This window comes from Anas platyrhynchos, chromosome 8, assembly GCF_047663525.1.
Source record: "Anas platyrhynchos isolate ZD024472 breed Pekin duck chromosome 8, IASCAAS_PekinDuck_T2T, whole genome shotgun sequence".
NCBI classification, from domain to species: domain Eukaryota; kingdom Metazoa; phylum Chordata; class Aves; order Anseriformes; family Anatidae; genus Anas; species Anas platyrhynchos.
Genome location: NC_092594.1, coordinates 38,131,353 through 38,155,968, shown reverse-complemented (window position 1 = coordinate 38,155,968; position 24,616 = coordinate 38,131,353). Strand labels below are relative to the sequence as shown.

The window sequence follows — 24,616 nt, the reverse complement described above, 5'->3', positions numbered from 1 at the left end:
CAGCACACAGCACAAAGAGTTCATCCTATGGACTCAAACTAGTTCTGGGTAGTTTTTTGGAAGGAGCAGGGGAAAAGGAGTGGGGAATGAGATCTTCCCCTACCCCTGGCAGGAGCCAGCAATGATAGGATGTTAATTCCAGTTAGGTAAAGTAAAAAACTGTGCAGCTCACACAAAAAATGGGAAACGTGGGAAATCTTAGCTCCAATGAAGCCAGAATAAACCCCTAAAAACGTGCAGTCACAGTTCTAAGAACTTAATATAATTTGGCCTTATTGATTGCTCAGGTCACAAGTAAGGACTAAAACAGAGTGAGAACAAACTGATCTTGATTTGATCACCCTTGTCTTGTGATTTGCACAGTAAACTCTGGAGAAGCCAACTGTTTAAAAGAAGAACCTTTTGTTAGTTGCTTGTTACTGTGAGCACAAAGATCAATACCAAAACAGCAAATGCTTCAGGCTCCAAAAGGATCCTCAAGACCAGTATCTTTTTAGTGCTACACCTTTTCAAATAAAAGGTTTTGATGCTCGCTCTCCCTTACTTAGAACTGAGTTATCTCATTTTTTAAGTTTGTTCAATTAACTTTAATGACTGAAGAGGTGTAGAACAAAGAATGAAATGCCAAGGAAATGCACAGTTCAGCTGCTGAGAAGTCATTTTACATGTTAACTTGTTATTAAAGTCACAAATATAAATATCAAGCTTTGTTAACAGAAGGCTGATTTACTTGCTGTCTTTGGGGCTGTAATTGTTTACACTACATCTGCTAATTTCATTCTCTCAGAGAACAAAAAGACATTCACTGAAGGCTGCATTTAAGCAAGCGCTGATACGTAATGCTGACGTGCAGTCAAGCTCTAATAAAATGTCTCAGTCTGCTGACAGCAAAACCTGCTATCTGTGTAACAAATTAAAGGGAAGTTCGACAATAGGAAGCTAGCTTTGGTGTATGCTCACCTCTGGCTGCTTTCACATTAAATCTCAACCTTCGTAATGATTCTTCCGTATCAAAATTGCACTTAACCAGTTCATACAATGCCTGTGAGGATGGAAAGACGTGCATTTAAGATCCTTAATAGCACTGAATTTACGTTGTGCCATAGGAGCCTACTTAGTAAATCATTAAGACCTAATTAAAAGAGGATTAAAAATAAACTTTCTGAATGAATGTGTTGCAATTTACAAAAGCACGCAGACATATTTCCTCCGTTCAATTTCCATTTCTCTTAATTACACCACCAGATATACACCCAGGTGAAGTATTTTAACATTTTCATCATTGCATACATTTATAAAATTCATGTTTTATTTTTTAAAGACTCTTATATTTTAAAGACTCTTATACATTTAGCTTCACGCATTCATGAAGCTTAGAAAAAATCTGTAACTGAAAGAACTCATTAATGCATGATTATTTATAAATAAAATAATGCATTGATACAAAAAGCAAGGTTAAGCCAAAGTTAACAGTTCAATATTTGTTGACAGGAAAAAAAAACACCACACTGCATGTCTATTTCCAAAAGGAATATAAAGCTTTTTCAAGCCCAACTTTAATTATTGGGATTAAAATAAAATAAAGGGAAAATTCATTCAGTAATATTAAACTACAAATCCCATTATTGTTATATACCTGCTCATTGTCTTTAATATGTGATCCTTCAGGAATTGCATCTAGGCCTTTCTCATCACCCGTACGCCTTGATGCTTCGTTTAGGAACTCAATCACTTTATCTTCTGGTAAGAAGTCAGGATTCCACAACAGCTGGTCATCATTTTCATACACTGAAATAACCAGAAGAAGAAGAAAAGCGAGCTAAAACAACCATGCAGATGTTTATTCTCTCTTATGAAGCCAGAACCAAGGTCCACCGCAATCAAAGTGACACTTTGCAAGGAAATTTCACTTGGACTTTCCTATTAATTCCTAGAAATACTTTTCTAAAACAAAAACATTCAGGTTTCTAAAACAAAAACATTTTTAATACTACCAGATCTCTACTGTCTTTTCAGAGCTTTTGCATGGGCTTTCAGACCAGGAGAGCTTTCACAAACTTACATTAATGAAAGCAGCATGAACAAAGGCCATATCCTCTAAATTATCTCCTCTTTTTATATTGAATAGCCTACAAGCTTTGCAAGATTAAAATATCAGTATAGCAAAATGAAGTAAAATTCAAGTTATTAGATAAAACAGAATCAGGAAAGCATCCTGACCTGCCTGTGGCCCGGTCTTCCCTGAAAGATAACTGTACAAAAACCAGCAAGAAAGTAATTTAAACACTGATTCCATTAGCTTGGTGAGCACCTTTAACACTTGCTCAACAAGAGAGAGAAGGAGCAAGCCCCTGTGAAGGTACGGTGAGCACAGAAAGGGCCGATACAGTAGCTTGTGTGCAGGTGGAAAGGTCAGAGTGGAGGCTGGGTGCATCACAACTTAAAAAAAATCAATTTTTACATTAAAATAAATAGAATACAAATAGAAAATAAATGCAGAATAGAAATACAAATAGGCAAAACGGTAAGAAAAATAACTAAGTGTCTTGTGAAGGAAGACACTTTCATTTGACAAATAACATACACTTTGGGAATAGCCCTCAACAGTTTCCTGGGAGTTTTGCAACAACTCTTTTCAGGAGACACCTGAGAACTGGTTCCAAGGCACCCTTACTGATGCACGCTCAGCACACTGCAGTGCTCACTGAGGTCTGTGTCAGGAGGTCTGAAAGCAGCTTCAGCACCTTTCGGTTTTCAGAGCTACCCTGTGATTTTCATTTCTGAGCCTTCTGAAAACACATTGTTTAATTCTGTAGATTGCTCATAACCTTAAATTCTCTAATAGCAACTACTTGTACTCCAGGCATAGTCCTCAAGAGAGCCAGTCCACAGTAATTAGCTTAGCACAGCATCCACGGTTGTTTTTCCTCACACCAGCATGTCAGAACATACTCTGAAAAGCAAGGTGGTTATTCTTAACAGTTCCAGCATTTTTGTGCTTTTGTTTATGGGAGTGGATCCAAGAGGACTGGTCTTCTTAGAGAACAATAAAGATGGGATATGGACATAAAAGGACTGAAGACATAATTTCAGACACTTGCTTTTCAGCTCTAGATTTCATTCATATTCCATCTCGAGTCCTGTCAAAGATTTAATCTAAAACACAGCAGAAAGGAAAAGGAGGGGCAGAAGATACCAAACCCCACTGGTATATAAGACTGGAACAACCCTAGAACATTAGTGAAAATTTAACTTTCCCCCTCAACAGGTTTTGCCCGTGACGTAGGCTCTGCATTCTGCAAAGAGCTGTGTGCAGGACTATGAAAAACTGTTTTATATAGGTTACAGCAGCGCATAAACCAGCAGTATCTTTTTTTATTATTGGAGGCCAGAAGCCATTTAGAGCTGAGTAAATACCAGTAAGAGCAGGTGAGTGCTCCATAAAGCGTAATTTACCACACCTCAGGTAAATACATAATTCAAGCTCTATTTTTAGACAGTAGCAGGAAAGTGTGCAAGGAGCAACCTCACAGGAAAAAGCAGGTATTTTCTCATTTACTGCCTTTTTTTTTTTTTTTTTTTTTTTTTTTTACTGCTCCTGACTTCTCACATGGTTTTACGTTACATGCTCTTCAGCTTCTGTGGGTACCAAGCCCAGAGCTCACAAAATGTGTCAGCCTCACTGCCAGCCTGCTCTGTCATCAGCACGACCACTGCCCTTCTCAGTTTCCAGCCAGATCAGGCTACAGCACGGCTACAGCAACCTGCAGCCTGAAGCCAGACAATTGCCAGCACCTGAGTGTATTCACAGATTCTAAGAAGGCATGGAGTTTTTAAACTAACCAGCAGAAAACTAACTTATATGAAAGCTGCAGTCTCCAACTGACCTGCAGCGTAAATGTAAGCCCTTAGTAATGGGCTGAATGAGCAAGAAAATCTCTCACAGCTGGGTTTAAACTGTGTCTGCTTTTCCTTAGTCAATTACACCGACAAAGCACTGACAAACGCTCTGGTTGGGAGTGGAAAAAAAAAAAGTAGAATAAGAGGTACTCAAATAACGACTGAAGAGTTGTAAAATGTGAAAATGAAAGCTGCTGGTGCCATTTTGTCTCTTTTAACACGTTAATCCAATTCCAACAACACCATTTTCACATAAACATAGTCTATTAGGTGAAGAGATTAACATATTCGATATGAAAACTTCTGTAAATTACCAAATTACAAAACAAGGGCTCAATAGGCCAGCAATGTAATCTTTCGTTTCCAAGTCTCAAGCTCTGATGGTGAAGCACACGAACTACAGTTTGAGGCTGTGGTTCTGTTTTTCATTTGAAGGAGCTGTTATGTTTTGCCACACACATGACCTAAGTCTAATATATCTTTTATTTTTCCCCACTAGAAACTTAACTCAAACAATGACAATAGTGCTGCTATGTCTCACCTTTTTCATTCTCTTTGTATTTGCAAATGCCAGCTGGAATTTCAGCTTGAAACATAGAGCCCACCATGATTTCCTGTTTAGAAATAACAGAAACAAAAAGTTAAGCAACCAGCAACCACAGCCTTGCAGGTTCTTTTACTGAAAGGAAATATGACCGTATCATTCTTTCTCTCTTAAAACTTTAATTCTTCAAAATCAAAAACGAATTGGCAAACAGCACTATAGAGAAACATATTTCTCACTACCTAGGGAGGTCTTTAACAGTCATTACCATAAAAACATCAATATCTGTCAGGACAAAATGGAGAAAAAATGTGTGATCTACAGAGCTCAAAGTTACTAGGTAACAGATCAGCTCATTATTCACGGAACACATACTTTTTTAACAGCCCATATTTACCTTTTTCCAGTCTTCTGAGGGAATATAATCTTCATCTTCTTCGGATTCCTCTTCTATTTCGCTATCTGCAAGAAATTTTCCAACATTTACTTAGAGAGAAGGAGCCACACTGGAGCCATGCTGAGCGAGGCAGCCCAGGACATCTCAGCGAGCTCCTGTGCAAGGGTGAGGGGAGGACACGAGCCCGGCCACCCACCGCAGCCCTGCTCTGCCTCCCGGCCGCCTTATCTTACACCACAGAAGTGCAAATGGCAGCACGAGTGACGAACCAGATGCTCTGGCACTGACTGCTTTCAAAACAACCCACCCAACATGCACATTTAGAACGGCTCCAGATACAGGGCTGACTGCAGAAAGTTAAGGCAGAAATTAATACATCCACCAATTTTAAGGCTTCCTAATAAAACCTGGCTCTCCCTCAGCCAGCTGGGAAGCGGCTGAGATGATCCACCTCCAAACTGACTACAAACAGCTGCTTTCTGAAAGTGTTGCATTATCCTAAGAAGAGTTCTTTTAAGATACTTGCAATCTTCTGCATAGCTACATGCTGAGGTTTCTCGACATTTCTGGATTAAAATAAGCTACAGATTAAAAATTGCATTAATTACGGATTAAAGAACTGCATTTCTACTATGCTATGACTATTAAGATATCAGAAGGAGCCTTTTGCTTTAATTTGTGTTAGTTAAAACATAGCACAGTAGGAATTTAAACAGTGGCAGTGATGACTGGTACGTATATAAAAGTCAAAGGTAAAATACCTGTTGTCCAAATGGCCCTCCTGGTAGCTCAATACTGAAAAGTTCAAATCCCACTAAGTAAAATTGCCACAGAAATGGGAACTGCCTAAGGGGACAGCTACATGACAGTAGCTCAACAGTCTCAAACAGATGCAAACCCATTATGTTTTTTTTTTTTTCTTTTAACAAAACAAGAGAAAATACTAAGTCCACAATTCTGGCCATGGTACCAAACGTGGAATTCTTGAAATAAATTTTCTTCATTGTTATCTCCTCCTTCATTACTTCAGGTTTAAAAATCCATCAGCCTTTTTCTGATTTCATTCCTTTTGTTTTATCTATCAGTGATCTTAAAGGTTTCATTTCTAGTAAATTTCAGCTTTTATTTTTATTCATTCAGACTCTCACCTTTGAAGGAGTACGTAAACTAATGCCACCTGGCCTTCTCAAGGTAATCACACGCTGCGCAGCAGGTATCTAGTTGAAACAGTGCATTTTCTACTTGCGGGATTTTTAACCTATGTCCTTAGTGTGAAGTGGCAGCTGCAGCTCTGGCAGTAAGGTAATACCATACTGAACAGCCAGGTGTTGCTGAACCCCTACTGAACGCTCCACAGCAATGCTGTGACTGCACAGTGTAGCAATGCCCAGGCTGCAGACCCCACAGAAGGGTATTTGTTAGGAAGGGCACATCCCTCATTGTGCAAGTTGGTCTCCGAAGCCATTTACTGCACCTGGACTCCACGTGCAAGGAAATTTTCCTGAAGGGCACATCCACACAAGGCTGTTTGTGGGATCATAAACTGCACTGCCACTAGGCCAGGAGTAACGTAGCGAAAGGAGTTACACCGGCTGAGAGCATGCTTTTCCAAATTGCAGAAATTCAGGTTTATTTCCACAAATACAACCCTTTATGAAGACAGGATATTTAGCCTTAAACAGAGAGCCTTATCTGGGGAGAAGAGATAGCATTCAGCTAAAAATAAGTTTTTTTTGTTGCCCATTGAGTGTAATGAGCATCGAGAACAGTGAAATCAAGAGAGAACACATGTTTGTAGGTATCTAGATGCATATTTCAGAAGCAGAATACTGTGTTAACGAAGCTGTTCAAAAGCAAAGGTCAATCACGGTGAGATAACTGTTCGTAGTACTAAACTGTACATACTTGTATCAAAATATTTACACCGACGGGGGCGAATTATCTCCTGTGGATCTTGAGAAGCAACAGATGGAGCTGGGTCGTCATTAGATGACTGTGTCTCATCTTCCTGACCTGATGAATCCTTTATGGTTTCCTCCTTAAAAATAAGAAAGCGAAGAGGAGACAGGTATACCTTCTGTGTGGCAAAGAAGGTATACAGAATACACTTTGGCTGTATTTTTTCCAAAATTGACAACACATGAAAACCAAACAAATACCCTTATATATCTGCCTTAAGTGACTGTACAGATTATGGGCTGTTCAGACCGAGCCATAACAAATGTGTAAGCACATCCGTGTTATTTGCTGACCGTGATTTTAAGCAAATCAGACTGAACACTCAGGTGCTAACACACAAATCAGAAACATGAAACACAGTTAAACATCATGTCTAGTTTTAAAATAAGTCAAGAAAATCCTTGCGGTACTCATTTAATTTCATTTAACTTTAAATTTTACTTCAGCCTTCAAAGCCCCTCCTTATGATTTTTCAGTAGGAAGCGCAGATCTTTAATGGCTCTACTTTTCTCAATCAAACGAGAACTTTATATTCCATAACAATAAATGTCAATAGAGCGGTCCAACCCTACGGGAATAGTACCTTGGTAAACTTGCATGCTACGTGTAAGTACATTGTTGAGTCACCAAAAGAACAAAGATAAGAATAAGCTACTTTATTAGAAGAGAACTCACAACAACAATGGGAATTGTTACAATTAGTTAAGATGAAAAGGCTAAAAAAGCCATTATTTTCTCTGAGGTCTGTTGTCTCCACCATTCATGGGCTTTCTGACTACGGGTTTGCGCTCACGCTTGCTGGCTGTGACACCCAGGCACACGGCTGTGTGCACCTTTAACAGCCAGCCCGGCGCTGTCACACGTGCAGCTTAAAGCAGCTTAAAAATAGAAAGCAGCTAAGTGCAGCAGAGCTAAAAAAGCTGTCGAAAGATGTGCACTTGCAGAGAAAGCCTGAATGATTTATAAAATTATTCCACCCCCATGGCTGCATTTTACTGCTGAAAGCACCGAGTGTTGCTGGAGCTCTCCCTGGAGCCCAAGGCACCCACCAGAATGTAAGGTGTCAGCTCGTGCTCTCCAGCCCCAGTGCTCCCCGCCACCCTTGGTCCTGCCCCCTGAAGGTTGGGGTAGGACACATGAGCACACACTTTTGATCCAGCCACAGCTCCACGTGTGCAGTTAGGTCAAACACTGACTGTGGTCACTGCACCAGACTGCGGCGGGGCAGGAACACCCCTGGCTCTGCGGCACGCTGCAAGGGGTTGGTGCCCTACAGGGGGACAGGGGCTGCTCCTCTTGCTGCTGACATCTCAGCCAGGGCAGACACTGGGATTGGATCCATTTAAGAGAAAAGAGGGGCACTACCTTACATCAGCTAGTACCTCAACTGGAGAACCAGCAGAGGCCCTGAGAGCACAGGATGGAAGTTGTGTCGGGAAGTAGTTGAGATACAAGGATGTAAGAACGAAGTGGGGTTCAGGAATGCTTCTGGGCACAACAAAATTAAACACTTTTGTGCCTTTAATTTTGTATATTTCACGGTATGTAAATTTCTCTGCCTCTCCAGCTTCTTGAAGCTTTCCTAATGCAGTGTAACTCTGCATCGTTCTTCTTTCGGAACCATTCAACCCACAAAAAAAAATGATCTTTTACAGCATATAACAAGGGAGCGTGCAAATCCTAAGAACTTCATTTTTGGAATCAAGTATGTCATTTCTCATCTTTCTGTCTCATTCCAGACGCTCTAAATGGGTAAGATATCAAAGAAGAAAATGTATCTTGTTTAAATCCAGATTAGGTAATTCAACTTCCATTAATGCCTGTGATTTTTTGTCACTGACAGCACAAAGAGTTTCATATTTTAATGGAATTCAGGAAGCAACTCTGAATGCCACCAGTAATGGAGAAGGTACAGCTGTGCCTGTGACAGGACAGGATTATTACAAATACACAGGACATACACAAGTAGAAAAGACGCTTCTAAAATCAGATAACTTATTTTAAGAACATGCAGGACAGAACTTTGAAGATGCTAAATTCAAAACATACATTCTGCAAAGATATTTGAAGCATTAGATTTAATTAACAACTTAAAACAAGCAGGGCGATTGCTGCCAGGCTGACAAAATACAATTTAGATGCTGAAGTTAGAAAACTTGCAGTATCCTCCAATGCTCACAGACGCATCTTTTAATTCAACGCCATACTTCACTGCTCAGTTTCAGATCAGCTTTTCATCTTGGAACAAGTACTCAGCCATACCTAGAAGGGTACCTCCAGGCACTGAACACTTCAGTTAAGCCAGGCAGTATTTCTGAAGGACAATTACAGTTCCTTCTTACATGATGCTAAGTGTATAAACATACTCTAATTTGCCTCAGCAATGGTTTGGAATGATACAGATGAAATTACGAGAAATACTGATGGGTAATTAAGAAGAAACATTAGAGTTCAGTACACAAAGCATCTGAAATTAACTGTCTTCTGAACGATTTCTGCTGGGATCTGGCACTTTGAATGGCTCTCTAGTACAGAATGGATGTATGAAAATCAGATCAGTGTGAACACTTACCTTGTTTTCACCACTACAGCCACTGTTGTCATCATTATCAACATCATCGTCATCTTCTCCCTCCTCCTCCTCCTCTTCATCATCTTCATCATCATCATCTTCTTGGAGTGGAATGGTACCTTCATAGCCATAAAGGCTAAGTAGCTCCTGGATTGGCATATCACTTTCCTGATAAATATTCAAACAAAGTTGGAGGTTTATCAGCGGTATTTCACACCCCACATCTGCTCTACAGCCTACAGGTGTGCATTTTAAACCTAAGAGCAAAACCAGACAGCTGATGGGCAGGTATACTAGGAATGCCCACTCTAAACTGAACGGACAGTGAGAAGTTTTGGCTCCTACAAAAAGGGTGTGGGTTTTTATGCAGCAGGACTTTTAATTTCCTAATCCTTTCTAAATTTATAGTAGACTTCACATACCACACACTCTCAAAGGGGCCACAAAGTTCTTTAAAAGGGCACCAGAGGGCTGCATGCCCCATCCCCTCCCTGGTATTTGCCTCCTACTTCTTAACCAAACCAAAGCACTGCAGCGTGGCAGGTAACGCCTGGTTCTGTATGGCAGAGAGATGCTTCTGAAACGATCCCAAGCTGTGTTCACACCTATGGAACAAGGCACGCATTGCACTGGACCCTAAAAGGTGGCTGGACATCCAACCAGTCATGCAGTGGGGATGTTTGGGGTTAGTTATGTGCCTGGAGGTGCTGTCAGTGTAGCTGACTGAAGGCTACCGAGCTAAACCATCGGCTGCAACCTGTGTCGTGCCCAGCTCCAAGACGACCTCAGAAAGGAGAGGAGCAGAGATTATTTGAAGACATTAATCCAGCAGCCAAGTATGAGGTGTGATCCACACATCTCACCCTTTTAGTACATATGCAGAAAACACACTCCTTATTGGAATATAAAATCGATGATATTCCCTTTATCACCCCAAAACTACCCAAAAAATGTGTAGTATTTTGTGCATATCTACAGAAACAAACAAAATGTGAGTCAGCAGCAACTGCTTCCCGCAGACAGCTAAGATGCTGACAGTTTTGCAGGAAATATGAAGCTAGCTGCATGGCAGGGGCTTTTTCTACTCAAAAGCAGTGATTTTTGCAGTGTTTCCAAGAATTCAGCAGAATAAGGACCTGAACTCGCAGTGCCTGGCTTGAACACGGAGTTAAATCTTTGTTTGGAGAGCTGCACTACAGGGACAGCTCCACGTGGCTCTACAACCTGAGCTTCCAATACAAAATAACACAAAAAATGCACCTCACCTATGCTCATCTCCCCTTCCTGTGCATAACAAGCCATGAGGAGTTGGATGCAGGTGAGGGATCGCCTTAATTCAGCATCACTGATGTCCAGGCAAAGACAGCAGTGTTTACACACACATCTCCTCATTCACAAACACAGCTTTAATCTAGCTGCCTACAAAAGCAGATGTAGGAAGCAAATCTACTAAAATGTGTGCAGATTTGGAAATCTTTCTATAAAGAATTCTGGTCTAATCTGCAGAGATACTTCACGTGATCCAGTCAGCTCTGAAGTTTGGTGACTCCTGAGCTGTTGCCAATTAATTGCATTCAATTTATTAACACAAATGATTAATTGCCAGGCCTGCAAATTAGTCACTTTAGTGCTTGTAATACCTCAGTATCTTGCATTCAGGGGCAGTATACGGAACACTTAAAAGGATTTCTCAGAGATGAAACTCTCAGAGAGCATTTTCCAATTACCTCTCTCTGAACGCTTTGTTTATTATTCAGCAGTGTATGCAGCTCTAAATACTGCTGCTTGGTACGCAGTGTGAATCCTGGCTGATAATCAGGGTTAGTTACCTGCTGGCCCTGTACTTCTGCCACCGAACTCCTTCCCTAAGGGCCTTCATTGCTCAGCACACTTCTGTTTTCTGGAAGCACACTAACATTACCTTTCACAAAGTGTAAATGCATTTAGCTCTGCTGTGTAAAACAAAAAGTAACACAGGAGTTACCCATCCTCATTGTCTGTGTATTTTATTTTATTTTGCTTCCAAGGACTAAGCCTTTCACCCACTTACTGGGCTAGGCTTTGGTTAAGCTACATCCACAGCAGATGCAGGCCACGTGGACTCAAATCTCCCCTTCCCTCTTTGACTTCTTGGTTCCTACTTTACCAGTTCACAGAATGAACTCTCAGAAGCAGGGAAATCATGTTTTATTGGCATGGACAACATGACAGTGCTGTGATCTTAATTAAAACCTTACCGTACAGCTATCAAAAAAATCATATAATTATCCAAACAAATGCTCTCCAGTACGTTTTCAAAAATAATGTACTTTTACAGAGCACTCCTCACTGCTATCCTATTTGTAGATACAGACGGAGAATCAGAAGGAACTTCTGCCATCATTTGTAGGTATGTGTGAATTATGCAACAGGTGGATTACTCGATGTTGCTTGGGAAAGTGCTGTTGTATTTAGGATGTTTTTCCTAGACAGAGCCTTGCAATAGCAACTAAAAAAACTCCGAGTGCCTGCAACTCTCAAAGATAAAATGCTCTCGGTACCAGGATCATCATCCCTGTATTGGTTCAGGATATTGTAGAAACAGAGGTTAAAAAAAAATAACATGGGTAACCCATGGCACAGAAATTTCTCTGGTGGAAGATATTTAATAAAAAGAACTGGATTATAAACCATGCATCTGGAGTAGGGGTAAGCGAGGGGGAGTGATGTAGCAGAGAACTGTTTCATAAGGAGCACAGAGAAGGTCGATATAAATGACTGCACTCTAATTGAAGAGCTCGGGGCAGCCTCTGCAATGAACACAAAACACATCTGAAAAACACAAACACTCCTCACACTAAATGAACTGCGCAACGCTGCCACATGCCTTGTGGACAGAGTTTACAGAGGTTAAAAATCAAATGGACAAATCCACAGGAGGGGAAAAATAACACCAGGAGGCATTACAAGAGACAACATCTGGTTCGTATGTGCCTGAACTGCACCCTGCCAGAGGCTGGAGGAGTATTTGGGAGAGCCACTGCGTGCTCCCATGCATGGATCTCTCGTTTACAGAGAAAAGGAAGCTGTTGTACAACCCTAAGAAAACCCAAGAGCCCTCTCTGAAAAGGGGGACTTCAGGGGGACAACCCAAGTGATTATGTATGATAAATGGAAAAAGGAGAGGGGGAGGAAATTAACTCTTAACTAAGAGTGGGAGGAAATTGAGTTTCTGCAGCTTGCTGGGCCTGGTCACTTACTGCTTCCAAGGCATAGTGTAAAGACAGCTTCCTCCTACAAAAATGATGCAGCCAAGTTTCCTGCACCTTGAAGAGCTGCAGCACCAGCGTGCCCAGAACACCAGAGCTGTGCAACCTCAAGCACCACAGATTCCCCAGTTTCAAACAATGAGCAGAAAAGAACCTCCTCCTGGGAGGAGGAATGCATAATTTTTATGACACTCAGGAGTTAAATCACTAAGGTTCAAAAATTCTTCTGCAAAACCTGACTGCCATCTCGTCTCTGAAGGAGCTGTACTAGTAAATCAGGCACACTCACAGCCTGGGGGAAGCTGAAGTAATAGGCGTAAATGTCTGGGGAAAGAAAAAGACAGGCTAGTACTTGTCTTGACAATAGTTTTGAGATTTAGATTGTCTGTCATCCATGCCTAAGAAAAAGCGTGATTAAAAGAAAAAGGGAGAGAGAACAGCAGCACAAAAAGGAGAGGGAAGCAAGCCTGGATGTGTGGCTGCTATCCCCCAACCAGAAATAACCATGGGTCCCCAGCAAGACCCTGCTTTGGGGAAGCATCTGCAAGGCAGTGCAAGCTCTGCCTCCAGCACCGACAGAAACCCACCAAGTTTCTGGGCCGGCCTCTAAGAGCATCCTCCTGGGTCCCGAGGGGAGCAACATGAGCCCCAGTGAGGACATCCCTCGCTGTCCTGACCAGGGAGAGCTGACACAGGCAGAAATCTGAACACACAGCCCCTCTAACCATGAGGGAACACACCGATTGCTGAACTACACTCATAAACAAAGCACTGCAATGTGGTGATAGATTATACAGCCAGATGTTGACTCCTCACCAATTATGAAGAAAAAAATGCATTTTCAACTTAAAAAAATGACGTATGTGGAGCTTCATTTCTCACTCAACTAAATGAGGCATATTTAGATTCACATACAATTTATTTAGCTTTATGTTTACCATTTAATATCAAACTTGAAATTACCAGGAAGAAATTAACACATCCAAACTGCAGATTAAATGTACTCAATCAATTTAATGCCGTACTGGCACAACCCCTGGTGCTAAACAGGATTTGTACATTAAATATGGATTTAAAAATCATTAATGATCTGCTCCGGCAGCCTTTTCAGCCAATGAGGTCCCAGACAGTATCTACATTACTTTGCATTTACAATGAGCCTCGTTTGTAGTTTAAGGATATTATTCCTGGCTGGGTAGTAAATTAAAGCAGTACGTGAGTGACAGCATAACCTCAACATGCAAAATAAATCTAATACGCAATTACTTCAGGAGATCCACATTTTAAGATGTATTTATCACTATTATCAATACATGGGAGTTCTCATCCAGGCTCTGCTGACAACTTTTTGCTTTGAGCAAATCCGTTAATCTACATCTCTGCTTCCTCTGCCTTAAAAAATGAAGAGACTCCTATCTTCCCCACTAAAGCATTATATGGATGGTTCTATACAAATGCGAATGGAATGCAACATTATTGGATTTTTTTAAATCAAAATCTATATGCACTGAACAAGTGCAATAGTTTTGGAAAACAGTAACTGTGGAGCATACGAGTTTAGCCAGAGCACGCTTTAACTTACAGTAGCTCTAAAATGTAAATCACATACCCGTATATATGCAACAAGAAACTAAACAAGCACAGCATCATGCGTTATTAAATATTTATGTACCAATTTCCTTTTCCCAAACTTCGAGAACTGCAAATTTAGCTCAGCCCCTTTCCCCTATCTACATTATTTGCCTATGTTTTATGAGTGGTTTGATTTTTTAACCCCAAATATAAGGGCAAAAACCTGCAAGTGTTTTGTGTGAGACTGTGGGCTGTGGTTATGTTTTATAGCTACTTAATACTACCTACCCTGTTAAGATCCTCTATTTCAGAACTGATGTTTGTTTCTCCTTCCATCATTTCCTCCTCTTCTAATGTCCGTTCATCATCAAAGTCATGCACCAGCATATCAGCTGATGGATCAAATTCATGGTCATCTGATGTTGCTGAACCTCCTGATAGAAAACATTTTAAAGAATTTTTTTAGTTAGAGTTTAGTGTTTTTTTTTAATTACTATTATTATTATGGTGACATTTTAATACTCAAATTATATTGAGAAATTAAATTATCTTCAAAATCGCTCAATCATTTATCTCAGGAAAAGCCAATCACATTATTCAGAGGACAGTGAAAGCTGTCCTCCAGGTAGTAAGAGATCAAGGGAAAAAGAACCAGGAGATGATGTTTAACCAGCCAGTTTTTGAAGTACTACGTATCTGGACATCAGGTCCCTAGTTAAATGTTTGTAAGATGTTCAGTTTTTGAAGACTTAATTCCTAAATGATCATAAATCTCTTGAAATCAAGAGTTCTACTGGAGTAGACATATTCAAAATACAAATTCAGGGCAGTTGTTTCCTTGGTACTTTGCAAGCTTTATTGTTTACAACTACAAAGATAATCTAATGACTTTTCCAAAATTTAAACCTAGAGTAAGCTTCACAATTATGCAGATTTTATTTCGGATGATCGATCATATTTTGTGACAATGAAAAATAAATGAATGGATGAAGGGTTGGGCAGATGCAGCATTCTGATGTAATTCAGCAATACCTGACTTCTAATTCTAGCTCTGCTAGCGTTTTTCCACTTGTCTCCATGAACAATTTAAGTTTCATTTCCCAAAGCCTGAAGACTGTATCAACACTATGGGTGGAAGAGGGAAGGGTTAACTGTAAGGGCTGGGGTTAACTATACTCTGTAATTTGAAGCATTAAGGTAACTGATTGTTTTTCTGAAAGAAGAGCTCAAGAGACAATGGCAGTCCAGCCAAAGTACCGAGTGGAAAGCTTTTCCACACGTAGGATGCCAAAAACCCTGCACATACGTAAAACTAACTGAAGTGGTACCGAACTATAAAAAAATCAGACATTTGTAATTTATACTTAGCCTGAGTTTATGCAGTAACTCTGGGATCCTGGGATATGAGAAAATAAACATTTTTAAAAGCCAAAGTCTTGAAAATCCTCATTTTTAGCAATTCAACGAGGAAAAAGATACTGCTTTTCTTGCTGCTTTTGATCTTGATATATCTACGTGTAAAACCACACAGCAATGGCGTGTCTGATAACTGGGAGCACACGGTGCCCTTAACTTTTGGCTCTCTTTACTTCTAACACCAACGGGGAGCTCATCCCAGTGACTGAACCAGTGGTCTGGTCTCTTCCACGCTGCCAGCACCAGCTCGCACTGTGCTCCTGCGAACACACCAGTGCTCCCAACACGTGTTGGTGCAGCTTTGCAAACAACAGAACCCGTTCCCCGGGGTATTTTAGCATATAGAAACTTGTGCTGGTACAGCCTGGAAGAAAGCAGTCACTACGTAAATGAACGCTGCCACCAAGCTATCCACCAAGCTCTATCGGTAGGTTACCAGCTGGAAGAGACCTGCAAAAAGAAAATTTTCCCTCACAAATTTAAGAAATGCTAAAAATACTTACCTGGACTTGAAGACTCAACTGAAGGCTAAAAAAAAAAAAAGGAAAAAAAAAAAAAAAAAAAGAAAAGACAAGAGATTATTTTTTCTCTATTGAATGTGCACAGACTTAATTCAATAATTCATCTGACATAAGAGGTTACAAACGAGCAAGTCATTGCAAAGATATTGATGAGTAGGGCACCACAAACACGCCGAAGCAATTCCAGGGAAGCAGCACTCATTTCCTGCTTTATATACCTATGCTGCTCTATTTTAGTGAGAATAATTGAAGATCCACCCGTTTTGTGACACAATAACCACGTTCCTGAAAGTATCAAATAAAGCAGCACAATTCAGTTTGAAAATACCATTACAGCTCCACAACCAACTTAGCAGGGCTTCAGCTGGTGCTCCTGCCAGGAGGAGGGATGGAGAGGAAGCAGCACGGCCCCAGCTGCTCCTTTCCACCCCCTTCTGTGTGCCAACACAAAACAGGGAGCTGACAGTAGTGACAGGCGAGTTCTTAACAGATCCATCCCCGTTCCGGCCCTGCACACCAATCCCCCTGCCCACAGCCCAGGTTATGCCAGGTTACACCGACGCTGGAAGCACAATTTAATTTAAAACCAAGTATTCTTCAGATTTGAAGAGGTATAAAATAAATTATTCTCCATATTTGAAGCTGCACGTTACACAACACAGAAATCCCGTTCGGATTTGAAGGCAGGCCCACTTTTAGCAGACAATCAGGCGCAGGGCGCAGTAGCGACTCTTCCCAGAACAAAGGGAAAAGCAATTTAATCTCTGACACAGCTGTGAGAAAACAGAACAGAAATTGTTCTGCGAGCCACTTTCTTCCCAAGTATAACACAAACTGACAAGAATCACGGACTGCCAAACAAGAATATTTTCTGCAACACGGAAAAAACATCAGGCTTTGACAACAAGCTTCATGTAGCAGACACCCCCGTTGGGTAACCCCATGTTTCTCCAGCACAAAACCACCCAATTCTGCTCTCCTTTGCTTAGAGCATGGCCAATCCACACCGGCCCGGGCCCAAATTTGCATGGCAGAGGTGCAAACCTCATTTGTTTGGAAAATTCAAGCAAATGGTTCCCTTGCTTTTGGGAACAGAGTGGTTTTGTCAAAGTCAGAAGGTGCCTTCTCCATCAGAGAGCTGCTCCTGGGATGCAGGAGGCCACTGGCACCCTGTGCTGTGTTCAAAGAGGTCCTGGCAAGCTGGGAGGGCTGATCCTGCCCCTCTCCTTGGCCCTATAAGCCCCCACCTGGAGCAGGATGCTCACAAAGCAGCTGGGGTTGCTGCAGGGCCGAGCAGAGGGGCAGGATCGCCCCCTCAGCCCGCTGGCACTGCTCTGGGCACATCCCTCTGGATCTGAGCTCCCCCACACACACAGCAATGGAGCCTGCCCCCACTTTCTGATCAGAGGGGACACAGCACAGCAGGACGCGGTTCTGGTGAGCAATGCCCTGCCGATCGCCTCCTGCCTTCTATTTGCAGCTAGGTGGGGTTTCACTTTACAGCTCGGCTGTTTAGCAGCCAGCTGCTGCCCAAAGTAGCAGCCTGACCCCCTCCACTGCCCCGCGTGCCTCTGCCACTTGTGGCAGGCCCAGCAACGGGGAAGCCGTGGCACGGGCTGCTTCAGAAACAAGCTCAAAGAGCACTGACCTTGGTTCTCTGTCCTACCAGCGAGCCAAACTCTCGTTTGGGGCCCAGACTCCTGGAGGAGAGGCAGGAGATGAGGAGCAAACAGAAGGTGAAAGAGCATCCTGTGACTGAGGAGCTGCTGCAGTCACTGCAATTCTTGCCTACTCAGTCCTTATTTCCTCGTCTCCGAGCAATCGTGACCGTGGCCAGGGCAGAACAGATGGCTTTGAGGGCATTTGCTTATGAAAATTTCCTGGCAGTAGTTAAAGATCATATGGCTACGCCAGGATCGTAGTATCCCAAGTCCTAAGCCATGGTATGTCAATGGAACTGCAATTCCTGTGAAAAAGGAGACCTCGGGACTTCCGAGGCTCTTCCTTCTCTGCTGCAGCGATTGATGGAGAAGTGCAAAGCACTTCTTGCCTCAAGGGCATTCACGGGGACAAAGAGTTGGTACCTCTAAAAGATAACAGCATCCAAATGTTTGTTGTGGGTTCGAAGGAATGAAGAAGGAGAATCAGGAAAAATGACCAAGGGTCGCTGCTGAACGGACACAGCACGGCACAGCACGTTTGGTCACGCTGCAGCCGAGCAACGTGAAGGAAATCCTAATTCTGAGATATGAACAGTACCGCAAGGGAAAAAGAGATTGAACAACGCATCAGGCCTGGGTGGCACCTGAAGTATTGGCCATCGTTTTTATTCCGTGTGTATTTTCAGGAATCCGAGCAGAGACGTGTGGGCTGGGTGTTTGGGAGGTGAGCGGCACTCGCAGCACCAACTGAGCCAAAACAATGTTAGGTCAAGAACATTCTGCAGTGTATGGCTATAACAAGTGGAAGTTGGCCAGGCTTGCAGACGTCTTTGGACTGGCAAGTGAGGAGCCTACCAGACATATAACAGGTACAGAAAAATCCCTGCTAAATACACAGTGTTACTCTGGTGACGGGAACACCCTTGGCTTTGGGAGGTCTGGATCACTACAATTTGTGATGAAGTGATAGAAGTGAAACCGAACGGATGTCACGGGAGGTTTATTGCTGGTCTCCAGCAGGCTGCTGGCATTACTCGTTTTGCAGGGCTCGTTTCTTAGCCCACTGCTCCAGAATCACAGAATCACAGAATCACAGAATCTCTAGGTTGGAAGAGACCTCAAGATCATCGAGTCCAACCTCTGACCTAACACTAACAGTCCCCACTAAACCATATCCCTAAGTTCTACATCTAAACGTCTTTTGAAGACTTCCAGGGATGGTGACTCAACCACCTCCCTGGGCAGCCTGTTCCAATGTCTAACAACCCTTTCAGTAAAGAAATTCTTCCTAACATCTAACCTAAAACTCCCCTGTGCTGCAGCACAGCTCGGCGCCCAGCGAGGCTCACTCCGCATGCTGGCAGGGGATCTTTGTGTCTTATTGCATCGCTGCTCCGTCTGGATGGGGCACTCCCGAAGCGGTAGCACCTCGCTGAGCTTTCTGCATCCCTCCCACAACCTACAAACAAGCACCTGAACAGCACTGACGCTGCAGTTTCACTTCTACCTCCAAAACCACTGCTGTGATTACCACCTTTCGTGCCGCTTCGCCATCGGTTTGTAGAGAACATCTTACAACACACCAGCTACAGTCTCTACCAGACAATGGCAAATATATATTCTGCTCAAATTTACTCAGTTACGTTTAGCAGCTCTTTAAAACAAACATTAACACACTAAAATTAAATTTATATTGATGGGAACAAGCCTGATAAACCACCAAGTAGATGCTCGAGTCCTCTCAACTCTTCTGCAGGAAAAAACAGCGTGCCTTGGTTTCATCTCAGAAAGAAACAATATATTGAAGAGAAATGGAAAACCCAAGACCTGTCGTCCCTCATTTAATGTGTTCACATGTATGCGAACACATCTACAGCCGAAACTATGACATTCAAGCCCTTCTGCACATGAAACAGAAGCCTTTATCAACACGATGAATTTATTTTTTAATTTGGTTGCTTCATGCCAGAATTCCTGTTTGCAGAACAGGCGATGAATGTTTCAGATGTGTCCATCTGGGCCTCCACACCAGCACCGCTTGGCCTTTCCCTTCCCCGTCCTGATTCCGTTTCAGTTTCTAGCGGCGACTTCTCACACCAGACCAGCTGGACAATGGATATAGTTTTTCTGTTCATTAGTATTTGATTTAAAAAAAAAAACAAAAAAACAACAAGCTGAGTCTAAATTTTGCCCTGCAGGCACTGCCTGATCAGTTTCACGGCACCCAACTGGCAAGAGCCATGGGTTGCCTTTAATGCACCTTACTTTCACCCTGTATAACCTAAATCTCTCCACCAGAAGGCTGGGAAGGGGCAGCAGGTGGTGCCCAGGGTTTCACTGGGATCATCAACCCGGGCCTTTCAGGCACCTGGTTTGTCTCCCCAGATCTGCAGCGGCATGCTTGAGGGGAAGCCAACTGCAGCCTTGCTGAAGTAGCCTTTGCCTGGAGACACCTTCAATCCCGTAGATAGTAGCAAAAACTCTTCAACAAAAATATTTCAACGGCACCTCTAACAGAAGCAGGGGCTGCACCAGGAGGATTTCCTTCTCGAGGCGTAGCACGGAGCACGGTCCCAACAGCTGCTCAGAACCCAGCTGCCTTACCCAAAGCACACAACTCCAGCGAGGTGTCTTCATTTGTTCTTCACACCCATTACAAGGTGCAGCCTCAACTTGTTGCACGACCCCAAAATTTCTTACTCGGACCAACGGGGAGCCTACAGAGCGATGGCACCCCGCTGCAGCTGAAAGCAGACCCGGCCACGCGCCGAGCACCACAAGCAACCATTCCCGTGCACCGTTTGGGACCTGACTGGATTAGCAGAGAAACATTAATACAGAGTTGATATCGTTTTCTCTTCAATGGCTTGTAGGAGAAGCGGAGGGAAGGCAGCAGCGAGCACACCAAGTGCTGGGGAGCTGAAACACTTCCTGAGGACGGCTCCGTGGCCACTCCCGAGAGGCGTGCTGCAAAAACGGCCCCAAAGTGAAACAAAAAGTCAGGCAGAGGTAACGAGAGGGGGAAAAAAAAAAAGTGCTGCTCAGCAGCAGGGAGGGCTGTGAATCACCAGTTTTAATCAGGCAGCGGGAAACCTCAGTTTAACCTGCGCGGGCCTCGCTCCCAAGCTGCCGAAGCGTTTTGGGCTGGAAGCACAGCAGGGAGCAGGCTGACTTCTGCCTGCTTCCTACCCGGGGGGCCACCACCCGTTTGTGTGGGTTATTTTAAAGCAAGAGTATAGCGGAATAAAAATAGAAAGATCAAGAATGCGAAAAATGTTCTTAGATGGCATTTCTGAAACGTGACGTCCCGAACTGGTCTCGGGATGCAAACAAAAAGCTCTCAGGGAGGTCCACGAAGCCCAACACACCTCAACGCCACGGCGAGGAGCGTTTGGGTAGCAGAAATGTTTCCAGACATTACGCTCCCCCCCAGCACAGCACGCTGCTGCTTCTCCCCGGCTTGGGCTGACCCCTCAGGAAGCCGACTCCAGTTGTTAGCCCCACGAATTCAGGCTGCAGAGGGAAGCTGAAGTTGTTTGTTGTGGGTCTGCAGGCTGAACCACCTCCCTGAGGGGCAAGAAATGCTCGGAGTTTGTTGGAGGAACCAACAAACGCTGGTGTGAGGAACAGCAGCTGCCTGCCCAGGAGCAGTAACAACCAGGGCTGTGCTTTTGAGCACCCGCGAGCGGTCAGAAGTGCCCGAGATGAGGGTGCTGACCAAGGAGAAGCTGTGTCAACCCCACGGCTTGGTGTTTTTCCTCCCCTCCAGCAGCAAGAAGCCCACCTCGAACCCTCTGATGCCTGGGAATCCCAGCAAGCCGTGCCGACCCATTGTGGGGGTGCCACAGCCCTTGCTCACCCACCCCAACCAAAGCTTGGCACCCTCTCTGCCATTACTCTGCAGGGAGTTACTGAAAAACAACAAAACCAAACAAAAATCCCCAACACCCACCCCCAGTTTTGCCAGTTTGGCATCCTGGCAAGTGCCTGACTGGTGCATGCAGCCACGGAGCAAAGCAACAGGGCAGCAGCTCTGCTGGGAGGGGCAGCAGGCCCCAGCCTGCCCCCGCCCCTCCAAGCGTCCTGAATCAGAAATCTCACTCTCACATTCATCCAAACATCAAAAGGCTGAAAAAATAAAAAACCAAGTTCTTTCAACTACTAATTGAGCTTTTCAGTCAAATTTTTCTCTTCCAAACAGACATTAAAATACTGGTATTTGGAAAAAATGCACGCATCAGCCAGCGCTCCCTGCACAAGGGCTCAATAAGCTGCTCAACGCGCGGTTCTGTAATATTCACAGTGCCTGAGCTGATCTTACACGAGAGATGGGTTCTTTCTGACCATGACTTGAACAATCTTCAGTATTTCAGAGTATCAGCGCTCAGACCCATCCCATCAGCATGCTTTGGACTGGAATTAAGCCCTACCGCAGGTTATTCATCCCAAATCCAAGCCCAGTTTAACGTCTGCTCATTCAGAACCTTTTTTTTTTTTTTTTCCTCCTTTTCAGTGAGTTTCTACAAAAGTGAAAGAGCATTTTTGGGTAGTTCAGTTTCACTTTCTGGACTCAGCGACTTGCTAACCAGGCTCCGAGCTCCTGTCTGGAGAACTTCCCTGTCACATCACCAAGTTCCACGCTTCCATCATTCATCTTGTAAGATCTACAGCTCGAGCATCCAACCTGGTTGGATCTCTAGAACACATCTGAGGGCTTTGCCTGACTTCACCATGAATCCTGGCACATTTCTTTGTAAGAGCCAACACGGGGTTTTCTACTGGGGCAGAAGGCAGGAGAGCAGCCTCCTTCCCACCTACACTTTCAGTCCCAGCCATGTCCCAGGCCCCTGGTGTGGCCGAGGCTGCCAGCCAGCCACCTCCCCTCGCTCCCAGTTCAGCCTGTGCTGCTCCCAGTACACCCAGCAGCAGCACCTCCAGGCTGAGGACTGCTGCTGGAGGAGCCTTCCCTTCCCACCCCAGCCCCTACAGGCTTCAGACACCAAACCAGAGCCATACTCAGCACATTATTACTAGTTTAAATCACTATTTTTAAAAATTCGGATTGGTTTCCAGCTCCAGAATGCAGTGCAGCCATACAACTGCTATCTGCAGCTCAGTGGATGTGAATGAACATCAGCTGAGCCACTAAACTTACCCACAGGTGGCTCAGAGCTTCCACAGCCGCTTTATGTTTCTCCTGCCCCTGAACCCAAGTGAAAAAAAGCCAAAACAGGCTAAAAAATTAGCTTATCTTAGCTTATTTTAAAAAAAAAAAGTGATGGTGAAAAAAACAACACCCTCTTCCTTTCTTAGTAAAATATCAAGAGCAACAAGTGATAAAAACCTCACGCACTGGAACATCCATGAGGTAAAAAGCCAGCCTGAGTTCCACACCCCACTGCCCTGCCTGCTCTGTGCGGCTCGGAACCCCTACAGGGCTCGGTGCTGCACGACATGACAGCACAGAATAGGAAGCGATTCGGCGCCCTGCCTGTGGCTCTCCAGCAACACGGCGAGCCTCGGCTCGGCCCAGAGCAGAGCCAGTGCGAGTGTTTCACAACAACGCTGTGTTTAATTAACAAAACTTCCAAGCAGTTGGAGAAACTCGAGGCAAACCCCCCAACGCGGCGATGCCTCGGTCGGCACAAGCCCCAGCCCTCGCCAACTTCCCAGCTGACAGCAGTTTAAAAGCCACAGTTTTTCAGCCAACAAATTATTCAGGGCCAGGACCTGCGATCCTCTGCCCCTCGAGAGGGGGGGAAGAACCACAGATGGATCCTCAACTTTTAAGAGCAGATCAGTACATTTAGTACCAATTACGGGAAGAACACCACATCACGCTTTTCACTCGGGAGATAAAAATAAAATAAATCCAGGGAGAAATTCGCATAGAGTCGGGAATTTCGAGGGAAGAGAGGCAAGAAACCTCCTCTGGAAGATGCTGCCACACCAAACCTTCCTTCCTCCCCCAAGCCTGGCTGAAAGGAAGGTCCACCTAGAAGTGAGGTTTTTTTATGGGATACCCCTCACGCGAGCATTTCCAGTCCTTGTGATGCCGCCCAAGCCCCAAACCACCTTATGATTTTAATTTTTGGATGATTTGAAGGAAACTTGACGGGATACCCGTGCAGCCCCCCCACCCTGCCAATGAGGAACCTGAGGGGCTGCCCTCACAGCTCCCAGCAGGGCGGACAAACCCCAACCCCCACCCCCACCCCAACACCTCCCCCTGCCCCCCCTGAAGCACTGAGCCCATAGAGCCCCCCCCACACCCCATAACCCCCCCACACCCCCATAACCCCCCTCCACTCCCCCCAGACCCCCCATAACCCCCTCAGGAGCCCCCCTCCCCCCCACCCTTTCCCCTTTCCCCCCCACAACCCCAAACGCGCCCCCCCTCCCTCAGACCCCCCCTCAACCCCCCCCCCTCCCCGTTGAGGCCGGAGCCCGCGGGGCTGTGGCGCCGGGGCGCGGCCCGGCCGGGAACTTGTTGCTTCCCTCAGCCCCCGGGAACTTCCTGCCTCCCTCCCTTCCCTTCCCTTCCTTCCCTCGGGAGCTCCGCTCTCACCTCCGCCATGGCGGGCCCGGAGCCGGTGCCGTGAGGGGAGGCGCTGAGGAAGGGAGGGGGGGGGGGGGCGGGGCGGGCCCTGCCTCACATCGCGGGAGCGGCGCCGCGGGGCGCGGGCAGCGCGGCGGGGCCGGGGGAGGGGGCGGGGCCGGCGGCACGCACGGCGCCGACGTCATCACGTAAGGGCGGGGCGTGCGCCTCAGGCCCCGCACGTCAATCACAGCGCGAGGCCACGCCCCCTCAGCGCTAAGCCCCGCC

General features: G+C 44.6%; 1 protein-coding gene and 1 long non-coding RNA gene across 3 annotated transcripts in view; both read right to left on the bottom strand.

Moving 5' to 3' along the window:
• MIER1 (MIER1 transcriptional regulator) overlaps positions 1-24,616 on the bottom strand; it is a 31,774-nt gene that overhangs the window by 6,957 nt on the left and 201 nt on the right. The window contains exons 1-9 of one of the 2 annotated variants that reach the window (XM_027463488.3): positions 24,359-24,485; positions 16,112-16,136; positions 14,481-14,626; positions 9,373-9,540; positions 6,747-6,879; positions 4,842-4,906; positions 4,442-4,514; positions 1,637-1,788; positions 961-1,042 (exon numbers count right to left, since the gene is read on the bottom strand). In XM_027463488.3, the coding sequence (XP_027319289.1) occupies positions 961-1,042; positions 1,637-1,788; positions 4,442-4,514; positions 4,842-4,906; positions 6,747-6,879; positions 9,373-9,540; positions 14,481-14,626; positions 16,112-16,136; positions 24,359-24,367 (853 nt within the window). In that variant the 5' untranslated portion in view covers positions 24,368-24,485. Of the gene's footprint in view, positions 1-960; positions 1,043-1,636; positions 1,789-4,441; positions 4,515-4,841; positions 4,907-6,746; positions 6,880-9,372; positions 9,541-14,480; positions 14,627-16,111; positions 16,137-24,358; positions 24,486-24,616 lie in introns of those variants that run through there. The other variant, XM_027463489.3, reaches the window with a different exon arrangement.
• LOC113844364 (uncharacterized) lies at positions 16,897-24,192 on the bottom strand. The gene is made up of 2 exons (XR_005267359.2): positions 21,159-24,192; positions 16,897-20,757 (listed from the first exon to the last, which is right to left on the bottom strand). It is a non-coding gene; the product is annotated as an uncharacterized lncRNA (long non-coding RNA).